This window comes from Alligator sinensis, unplaced genomic scaffold, assembly GCF_000455745.1.
Source record: "Alligator sinensis unplaced genomic scaffold, ASM45574v1 scaffold713_1, whole genome shotgun sequence".
Classification (NCBI taxonomy): domain Eukaryota; kingdom Metazoa; phylum Chordata; order Crocodylia; family Alligatoridae; genus Alligator; species Alligator sinensis.
The window spans coordinates 132195-143323 of record NW_005842814.1 but is presented as its reverse complement, the minus strand read 5'-3'; the positions used below and the strand labels follow the sequence as shown (position 1 = coordinate 143323).

General features: G+C 47.0%; 1 protein-coding gene across 3 annotated transcripts in view; it reads right to left on the bottom strand.

The window, feature by feature from the left end:
- Nucleotides 1-11129, bottom strand: part of RXYLT1 (ribitol xylosyltransferase 1) — a 43126-nt gene that overhangs the window by 8510 nt on the left and 23487 nt on the right. The window contains exons 7-8 of one of the 3 annotated variants that reach the window (XR_003091722.1): nucleotides 7967-8006; nucleotides 3712-3767 (exon numbers count right to left, since the gene is read on the bottom strand). Coding sequence is in view for 2 of the 3 variants with exons in the window: in XM_025191419.1 (XP_025047204.1) it covers nucleotides 7999-8006 (8 nt within the window). In the remaining variant the exon portion in view is untranslated. Of the gene's footprint in view, nucleotides 1-3658; nucleotides 3768-7966; nucleotides 8007-11129 lie in introns of those variants that run through there. The other 2 variants (XM_025191420.1, XM_025191419.1) reach the window with 2 other exon arrangements.

Genomic DNA, 11129 nt, shown 5'->3' with positions numbered 1-11129 from the left:
CCAAAAAAAAAAAAAGCGGCAAGGGGCCAGGTCTTTTTTTTTACCTTGAAGCCTGCCCACCTATCCCATGGCTGGTGGGCCCTGAGCTGCGGGGGGCTCTGGTCCTTCCCCCTGTGGTGGCTTGAAGGCTGTGTGGGCTGATAGTGGGCTGGGTGCTGCCCCAGCTAAGAGGCAGTACCTGGTGGATTCAACACTTTCCTGAGCCTACTGGGGCTTCTGGCACCCTGTGCACTGTCCCTGACACCTTCCTGCTGTCTGGAACCACCTGGGAATGGGCTGGCTTTTCCCTAAGGAAGTATGGTGGGGGGGCAGCAGGAAGGCAGCTGGATGTGCTGGCGGCTGGAGAAGGCAGCGGGTATAGTGTGCAGGGGACTGGAAGCCTGGGTGAGTTCAGGGAAGCTCGGGCTCCACAAAAACAAAACCAAAAAGGATCGGACCCCTCACTACTTCTGAAGGCAGCTTCCTCTAGCTGTCAGCTGTCAAGTTGCCCCCCAGCTGCAGGAGAGGCGGGCAGGCTCCGCCAAAAAAATAAAATAAAATAAAAGGTGCCTGGTGAAGACAGAAGCAGCGAAGGCCCGATCCTTTTTTTCCTATGGAGCCTGCTTGCCTCTCCCATGGCCAGGGGGCAAGCTGACAGCTGCATTGTTGCAATTTGGAACGCTGCAAACTAAACTACATCCAGATGTACTTTAGTCTGCAATGATGCAAAGTCATTTAAAACTCCCAAAACTGGCACACGTGTAATGTGTGACACCATTAAGCAACACAAATTACATTTTCATCACATGTACATTGTGATGACTGTCACGTGTATAAGTTTCCCAAGAGCCACTCAAATAAAAAGTGCTGCTATGTCTCCTATATCAGCATCCTCTTTAAAATGGCAGTGGGGGTGCTTGAACTAAAGCTCGATTGATGAGCTTTAGATAAAGTGCCCCTGCTGGCATTATTAAGTGCGGGGACACTGATACATGAGATGCAGGAGGCTGCTCAAGCATGGTATTGCCAGCTCCAACAGACTCAGTTAATTGAGTCTGCTCTGATGTGCTGGAATTCGAGAACATCAGAGCAGCCTCCATGCTTATGTAGCAGCCTTTAAAAAACGGACCCACTTGAACAGAATGGGAAGGGCTGCCTGGCAGAGAGACAGAGTTTGTCCCAGAGGGGACACTGTAGGCTCCGAGGGCAAGTGAAGCTCTTTTGGAAGCAGCCCTGTTGGAAGTGGGAGGGGTGATGTAACCCCAGCAAAGTTTGAAATAGAGCCCTTAGCAAAAGTCCGGGAAGGGCCCTGGTCTTGGCTGAGAGGCTTGGATAAAAGGGGGAGCAGTTTTCCTGCGGGGGGGAACAAGAGAGAGAGAGGGGCTGGAGGCTGGAGATTCAGAGTCTCAACACAGTGGTTCCTTGGAGAGCCCCTGAGAGAGCCCTGCGGAAGCAGCAGAGAAGCAGCAACGGGAGTGACACAGCATCCAGTGTGATACAGTATCCAGTTCTTCTCTCTGGCTGGGGAGGCGGCAGTGGCAGGATCAGGCAGGGACTGCTTGTGTGGAGACTCCAAGCCTGGAGAGACCTGACTGCAGCTGGTGTGGCTGGGTGAGCACAGTAGAGCTGGGTGAGGGGAACTGCCGGAGTCTGCCCTAGTTTCCCTGATGGGTGAGGGGCCCCAGGGGCAGGCAAAGCCCAGGGAGGGGCTGCATTTACCAGGGCTGTGAACCTGTGTGGGACGGGAGGGTTGCTACAGCCTGCAGCCCAGACACTGTTCACAGCAGAGCCGGGGAAGGGGGTCAAAGGCAGGGGGAGGCTGTCTTAGGAACTGCAGAAGAGGAGCTGCCACTTGCTGCCCAGAGACCCTTGTTGCCCGGAAATTCCAGGAGCATGGAGGCGGACACCAGTGCCAGGGAGCGTCCACAGACGACGTGCACGGACACAGACAGTCCTGTTGTCCCCAAAGGACAGTGAGTTTGTGCCCGGTGCGCTTCTGCCAATAAGCACACAGGGGCGAAGGATCCAACTTAATCTTTATTTCTGCGCAGCAAGTGGTTCTTGGCAATCGTTCGCAAAGCAAGCACCCCCTACCCAAGTGGGTATCAGCCTTATATAGCCTCTTCTAGCCTTACACACTGTACAGTCACTATAGGTTGCCCCTTTTGGTCCATGCGCACTTCGCCCTAGCTACAGACTACCCCCTAGCCAGCTGAACTTGCCTTTGTAATAGTTAATTTACTGATGTGGCACCTGTTTATTCAGCAAACTCAGCGAATAATCCCCCTTCCAGCTCCCCCCCAAGTAACCCCCCTTCCAACTTTCCCCGGGGACCTTGTTGATACAGCTTTTCCTTCTAGCGAGGCCAGCAATTAAGCAACTAAGCAACAAGCTATCTCCCCCAGCCTAAACAACCTACTCTATGCCCTTGGTTAGATAAAATACTTTTTCAAAACATACAAAGCTGTTCCTAGGAAATGCAGTGAAAGGTTCAGGGGTACTCATCAGTCCCGCTCCCTGAGATACCCCGCCAGGGGCAGTGCACACGGGATCCCCAGTACGCCATGTGCAAGTGAGAGACTATGTAAATACATTCTTTAGGGTTTATTAGTCGGTATATCCATGTGCTTATTTAATGATTATTTGTTATGTGTAAATAATTAAATCTTGTAAATAGTTTGAGAATTGTCTGCAAGGGTGCTTGATTGTAAGGGGAGGCTCTCTGCTCGGGGGCACTGCAGTAGCTTCCCAGGGAGGGCTGGGCAGGGCTACTGGCTACCGGGTACCCCAGGATCCAATTATTCAGGTGAGGGCGCATGTAATGTCACGCCCAGGGTTACACTTATGTATAGGCATCCTATGTTGGTGACTTTCACAAGGGGTTAAACTGTACCCCTAACCCAGAATGGCTGAAAGTCTGAGGCAGTCTCCTGGGAAATGGCAGATGTGAGCCTGAATCTCCCCAGGTTCAGAAGGGAACAGAACCTGGCTTCCCCACATTGGGATATGTGCTTCAAATACGAGACTGTTGTATAAAAGGGGGTCCCCATGTTTTGAGATGATAGCAACAACAGTTGTTTTATGGGAAACCTGATTCTAAATCAGAATTGCACTTTTAGGCCACGACCAGGCAGGTGTGGATGTGTGATATGTTGTGCCACAGACCTGCACATGCAGGTGTTCCCCATGCTGCTACCTGGCGGGGGGGCGGGGCGGGAAGGGGCAGGATTTGACCCTGGGAGATCCCGGTAAAAAAAAAAACTACACAAAAAAAAAGTGGGGCAGCAGTATGTACCACCCAAAACTAGAGCCTGGCTGGCCAGAGCCACATTCTGGCAGCTGGCCAGGCTCCCAGCTGCAGGAGTGCCATGACTGCAGCTTCCCAAGGTGCCCAGGACCCCAGGTAAGGCTGCTGGAGCCAGCACAGTTGCTGGCCCCAGCTTCCCCTACCCTGTGGCTCCGGCTGGACTGGCTCCAGTTTCAGGTGGTGCACACTGCTGCCACATGTGCTGCCCTCCTTTTTTTCAGGCACAGTTTTTTTTGACCCAGGGATCTCCCAGTGCCAATCCTCCCCCCACCCCATACTGGACATTACTAGCACATGGAATACTTGCATGTGCAGTGCATGGTGCCGCTGATGGGTCTGCAATGCTGCATACTACACATGTGCATTCATTTGGACCCACTCTTAGACTTGGCAAAACATAGCTACTGAAATCCGACTTCAGGTACCTAAGTCCTTTGGTGGATCTGGTCCTAAATGGCTTGTTTCAGGTTACACTGGAAATCTGTGACAGAACAGATTTGAAGACATTAGAAAAACTCAGGGAACTACATTTACAAGCCAAATACCATATATTGTACTCACATTACATCCAGGCTATGTGAGGTTTCATTTAGGCCAGGAAATGCATGACCTCTATTGAAAATAAAGATATTGGGTATTTGAGGTTGTGCCTTTCTTCTGCTCATCCAAATCATAACTTTTCTCATGGAGCTTTTAGTATACTGACATTTTAAAAACTTTCAGACAGATAGATAGGCATTCACATGAGTTGATATCCTACAGAGATATGTTCTGACAGCAAGTAATATAACACTAGAGCTACAGCATGGCAGAAATTCAACAAAAGCCTAATTACACCTATACTAAGACTGGCTACCTAGCTGAGATTCTCTTTAGGGACAAGAAAGTGTTATTTCTACATGATAGCAGAACATTTGTTATAATCCTAAAATAACTAGGTGGAAAGAAGGTCAGCTGTAGAAAAAGAGTCCAGCTCAATTTGGAGGTTATGAAGAAAAAAGAAGAGATGTGAAGAGAGGCAAGAAGTGAAAATTGGTTCACTATGGTGTAACTAGCAAATTGATATTCATGCACACACTGGCTGATCTATTACATTTGCCACTAGACTATCCATAATTTCCACTGTAAGCCAATAGTTAAATACAATACAATTATTAACATAATAAATGCAGTTAAAGATTTATAAATCTCTATTAAATGACCAAAAAATAATTGCTGCACATTATCACCAATTAGATTTCTATAGTGACCTTTGTATTTTATAGCTCTGGTTCTCAACATTTTTAAATGTTATGCACCCTCTGGAAAATTCCAGCTCTTACCTTTCATACTTTTTGACTATGGAAAAACAATAGAGCACTTCCTCTGTTGCAAAGAACTAAGAAAGACCACAACACGTCAGAATGTTTTTGACACCGTGTATTCCTATTTGAAATCTCTGAGTTTATCTTGTGAATTATATGTAGGTGGTTCCACACCTAACCATTCTAATATCGAGCAACAGGATCTTGCAGCATGCCAAGTCACTGTGGCACCCTAGTAGAAAAATCACTGCTTTACAGTGTACATACCTTGGGCTAATGATTATCTGCACTTTATCTTGTACAATGTAGGGCTGAACAGGAAACTCTGTTTCCCGACACACAAATATATTCCAAATGTAAAATGTATGTATTCTGTATTGGGATGAACAACACCATTCTGAAGTTTTTTAATGAAAAAACAGAAAGAATCCCTAACCCCTGGATTAGGGCACTCATCTGGGATGTGACAGACCTAGGTTCATGCTCCTAATCTGTCTGACTCAAACCAAAGACTTTAACCCAGGGGTGGGCAAATTACAGCCTGTGGGTCAGATCTGGCATGTGGAGAGATTTTGCTTGGCCTGTGCCAGGTCCCTCGGCCTCCCTGGCCCAGGTGCAGGGACAACCTAGGCCCTGGTATGTGTCCAGGAGCGCAGTGGGGCTGGGGCGGCATGGCTGCTGGACTCCGTTTTCCAGCAGTCGTGGCAGTGACTCCTGGCTGCTGCTGCTGCTGTACCCAGCCCCACTGCCTGGGCACCCCGGCCTGTCTGCCCCACACCCACCACAGGGGGTGGGACCTGCACAGGCAGGGTACTTGGCCTAGTGGCTGAGGTGAGGCCAGCAGGCAGCAGTGTTTGAGAGTTGGACAGGTAGATGGGGCCAGGGAGACCATGGGGTCTTGGGGTGCAGACTAGGGCAGAGCCATGATGGGCTCAGCACACATCCGTGCACACAGAACTGGGGCTCTGCCTTGGTCCCACACTGTCACCACCCCAAGATCCCGGGGTCTCCATGATGACCAGCCGGAAACTGCGTGGGTAGAGTGCTCTGCCGGGCAGATGTGATCAGCCCACGTTCCGCATGGCTTCTGGTTGGTCTCCATGGATACCCGGGGGTAATGGGGTAGTGACAGTGTGGGGCTGGACTGGGACAGAACCATGATCTGTTCCCTGTATGTCCCTGCTGTGAAAACCATGCCATCGCAGGGGCATGCAAGCAGCAGATCATGGCTCTGCCCTGGGTCCCAGTCCCATGTTGTCACTGCTTTGTGACCCCACCTTATGATCCCAGCCTCACCCACCCCTCGTGCTCCTGAGCACCCCTCCTAATCCACCCATGGTACCATTCCACATAGGACATTTTGGGTAGTTCTTATGCATGTGTAGGAGGTGGGGAGTGCTGACCTGGACTGCAACACCTCAACAAAACTCTGTATGTGTCCCTTTGGCCCAATTCAGTGCCCCTGCTTTAACTTCTCTCTTCCATATCCTAGGTGAGTACCTCCAGTACCTAGCACAGTGGGGATCCTGATCTTGATTAGGGCCTGTAGGTACTACCACAACAGAAACAATAAATGCAAATAAAATAATCATTCAATCATAGGTGAGAAACTCATCTGCAGCTCTTAATGTAAACTGTACCCAAGACAGACTTCCTTTCATGATCTCCTTTGTTATTGAGGATGTTCTTATGAAGAGGAAAAATGCATTAGAAAACCACAGGGCTAAGTGGCATTTTAGGTCTCATGCAAAACTTCCTGCCTGCAATGGACATTGAAATAGGACATTTTGTCCATTTGTGTTGCATGTGCAACTTCACTTAGCACAATTTGACTTAATCTCTTTCAATTCTGCCTATGTGAGCATCTTTTTTTTCTAATGGGTTCTAAGTTTTCATCTGAATCCAAGTAAATGTGTCATATCTTGACTCCTGCTTTTTCTTGAAAAAGCATGCAACATATTTAATGGCCACTGTTTGATAAGCAATAAACTAGGGCTATCTTGCACATTTTACAATGGCAAGAGAAAAGTATGGCATAAGGTTTCTCTAAAAAAATATGTTCCTAAAGATGCCAAAAGATTAAGTGTGTGCTTATAACAGGGTGCTCTGTCTCCTTAAGAAGGGCAGACAGTCTTGTTAAGGATCTGCAGCTGGGGTATTCTGCTAATTAGGGACTGTTCCACTAGAAGCTTAAAACCCAGAGGAGAGGGAGCCTACAGAGATGAACTGTGTGGGAGCAGTTTGCAGGGTAGGAAGGCAACTTGAGCAAAATCATAGGCGCAAAGTATGTGGGGGCTGAAGGCCCTGGTCCCCCTTGGAAAGAGGGTACGGTGACCACCCATCCCTGATTGGGCAGGACTGTCCTGAAATGGAAACATCGAGTCTCGGTCCTGGGCTGCATGACTCTGAGACAGCATTTGTCCCAGATTCCCAGTATCATGCAAGAATCTGGGTTTTCTTTTCATCATGGAAAAAACATGGGAAACAGTGGGTTTCCCCTTGCAGACTGGCAGAGTTCCAGCTTGCAAGAGGCTGCAGGGAGTGGGACACAGGGGGTGCCAAGCACATGCATGTGGCCAGGCATATAGCCTCAAGCAGCAATAGAGAGCAGCTACCCCAGCTGCCTGCATGTACATCTATGGGGTGGGGGGCAGATTGAGGCCCCCATGGTGAGGGTGGTAGTGGGGTAGGGGCTGGGCCTTGGGGTGGTACATGGGCCCCAGAACTGGGGCAGGGAGTATGACAGAGCCATGGGCAGCTCATCCAGGGGGGAAGAGGGGGAGAGGCAGCTCCCTGCCCCTGCACACACTTCCGGAGAGGGGAGTATGGGGGACAACTCCAGTCTGGGCCTTAGGATGTAGCCTGGGGCCCCAAGGAAGCAGCTCAAGGCTAAGGGAAGAGGCACAGGCCCCAAGAAGGTGGTATTGGGGGGGGTGCCAGTTTTGTGCACAAGGCAAGGGGAGATGAGGGCTACCCACTGTGGACTCGGGGTTCCCTGCCCTGCTGTACACCCCTGGGAGCCCCATGCTGGCTATGTCACCATAAAAAAAATTGGCGTGTATGAGCAAAACAGCTTGCTATTGCAAGGGGCTAGGCTGTACTGGTCAGTGGCCAGCACCAAAGATGTTCCCCTTTTAGTGCTTGGGGCAGGGCAGAAGACTTTGGTTTTGTTTGCTTGTCTGTTTGTTTAAAACTTAAAGACTGTATTTTAGTTGGGAGGTGTCACTGAGGAGCTTCTTTGGGAACAAACCCACCTGCAGAAGCCAGCAAGCTATGCAACCTGCTTACAGTGCTGTCACCTAGAAAGCAGGGATTTTAGATTTGCAGAATGGGAGATAAATTGCATCAAAGAGAAAGTAGTTATTTGGGTACTTACCTAAAGTTGCCATCCTGTAATTTGTCTGGTGTTCAATTGGCTAGAAAAATAAGCCATGATATAACTTATTGGTGATATAAGACTAAAGGCCATAAATAAATTGCATGTTATTGTGGAAGCACACATTGTAATTTTACAATATTGGTTAGTGTCTTGAGACGGTAGTGCAAATGTAGCAAATGTGTTGTCAATGACAGCCAAGACAAATGAGAAATAACAGCATATACAATGCACATGCATGATTTAGGCACTTGCATATAAAATATGACTGGCAGCTTTTGGTGGTACTGGTTTTTGGGTGCTAAACTTGTGATACCTTATAAAACAATTCATGATGGGGTCTATATAGGATCCATTTAGTGCTGGCAAAGAAATTGTCAATTAGGCAACCACCCACTGTCCAATCAGAACCAAAGTCCTGCTAGGACTACATATAAAAGAGGGCTAGGAAAGCTGTTGGGTGTTGTTACACTTGAAGCCAGCCAGGTTAAGTGGCTAACTTGAGGGATGAGCTAATGGCAGGTATTTTGAGGCCAGGTAACTGAGTTGTTGATGGACTTGGGTCTGAGTCTACAAATTAATTTACATCAGCCAGGCAGAAACTTGGGAAGCCACACATGGACAGGCTGAAACTGATAGGACAGGAGCTTCTGCATTCCCAATTCTCCTTTGCAGAACTGTCTGCTGCACCCTACTGAAAAGCAGCTTGGAAGATTACAGTAATGGGGAAAAGCAGAGACAATGAAAGATGGGATGCGAATCCTTGACAGTCCTGATTTTCTGTGAACAGTATGTTAAGTTGGGACCTGGGGCATCCAAAACCATGGTTAATTCAAAGTTTTGCCTTAGAAACCTAACATTAATTATGGTCTTTTGATTTTTTCCCCCTCATTATGTTATCAACCTAGTTTGTGTTCAAATAATGTTTGCCATATGATTAAAATCTGGTTCCTGAAAGCTTTAAGCAAAATACACCTGAGATGCACAGATGAGCTGTCCTCCTTTGGTTATTTAAGCTTTCTGCCACCTGAATTACAACCCAGCTTCTATATTTTCTTACTTTAGAACTTAAAAAAAAGCATGCATGTGCAGACCACCAAATGAGAATATCTGATCTGTTGGCACACTATGCCATATGAAATCAGATTCACGGCTTAAGAAGGTTTCTCAACAGAATGCTTTTAGTGTGTTTTTCTAAACTCTGAATTAGAGTTGCAACAACAGTCTTTTGCACATATAACAAGGAATATTGCTGAAGGGATTCTTAAAGCCTAGAAAATTTCTTAAAGCTACCTATAGAATTGTAATTACCTTTCCATATTGCTTTTATTTTCATTAGGCTCTGAAAGAATCTTGACCCAGTTTTTGTCCAAGAATGATATACTCTTAGCTGCCCGACCTTCTGCAGGCTGTTTTCTTAGAGGATTATAGGCAATGATTTATGGACCCTTGATTAACATAAAAACTATTTAATGCTTTATATATACATAAACCTCTGGGAGGAGAACATGGATACAAGTTTAGAATCACTCATTTCTGTAGGACAGCATGGATTTTGGAGCATCAGGCTGAGGTTAATTTCAGAATACCAACATACATGCAGTTTTCCTTGCCTTTCTTGATTTCAGATAACAATAAAGGGAATGTGAAGCCTGGGATCTTATCTGGAGTGTAAATTGTGTTTTAAGGTGGGGTTTCAGCAGCTGAGACTATTCTTTGTCTGATTTATCGTACTCCTTTTTAACACCCTGCATATTCACAGTATTACATAAGCAACACTGGACTACCTTGGAAAATAAAGTTCCAGCATTCTTCAGAGTAGAAATTACCTTGGAAAAAGCAGTTTCTTTGGGGAAAAGTTGAAATTGCATTTTTAAAACCTGTTTGTTTTTTGCGAGGGGGGTGATTACTTTTGTCAATTTATATCATTCTCTAAACAAATTTGAGTACCTATTTTCCCCATTTTCATCAGAAAAAATGTCTGGCAATGATTTGGGACCCTATGGTATGTAAACAGCTTCTCAGCTTGCTCAACAATTTAGAAGCTAATAAAAACTAACTAAATAAATTTGCCAGAGAATAACTGGATTTTATTGCCAGTTTCTCAAAGTTATTTTATTTTTGGTAAAACAATGGGACACTTTGCTATACAAACAAGCATGTGGAATGCAACAGATACTCACCTTCACTTTCTTAACTCATTTTGACAACCATTTTGACTGTTCAAATCTACTTTGAAAAGAACAGGACAGGTGTTGGTACAGGGTTCCAACCTTTAGAGGCTTCCCAGTGCCCATCCTCTCTGTCCTCTCCTCCCTCCCTGTATTCTTGCCTGCCACATCTTGATATTAACTCAGTAGGGGAGGCTGCCTGGAGGACAAGGCACACTTAAAGGAATGGGGTTGTGTCTTGGAGCTCCCCAGCCGTGTCCCACTTTTACTCCAGCTGAACCTTCTAGCTTGGGGTGCACTATTCAGGTTTGCCGGCTTCTGGCTTCAGCTTTGGTAGCACTGTGTGACCCCTGGATTCCAAAACTCATGATATTCACCATGTTGCTTGGTAGTAGTCCAAAATTGTATCCTACCTTATGCTATACCTGCTTGGCTAAGCTTTGATTGCAGGGTGCCACCAGTCATTCCCTTTCTGTGACCTCCACCTCCCCCCTTCAGTCACAATTCAGTCTTCTGGGGAACAAAAATGAAAATCATCCAAAATGCCAACACTCATCCCCAGGCACAGCAATATCCCATAGGGGTTCACCTCACTCCTGTGTGGCACGCTCCATGTAGAAAGAAAACAAAACAGAAAAGTGCACAGAGTACTTATCTCAATTTCTGTGCAAGTCCCCAGCCTCTCTTTGCTTGGGCTTCCTTCTAAGTTCCCCCTGCCACAGTATGCTTTCATCTTCATGCTTCCCAGGGCAGGCTCTGTCCTTTGCAGCTCCTCCAGCCAGACTGCGCATCTTTGGCCTAAGCAGGTTCTGTCACCTGACCCTACATTTCCAACTCCTGGGTCATCAGCAGGCTCTGTCTATACCTGGACTTGGCAACCATCTTGTTTCATATCCTCAACCTGTGTGCAAACTGTGCTAGCACCCAGAGGCCCAACAACTCAGACCACACAGTAAGGTTAAGGGAAGGAGTGTGTGCATGTATAGGGAAAG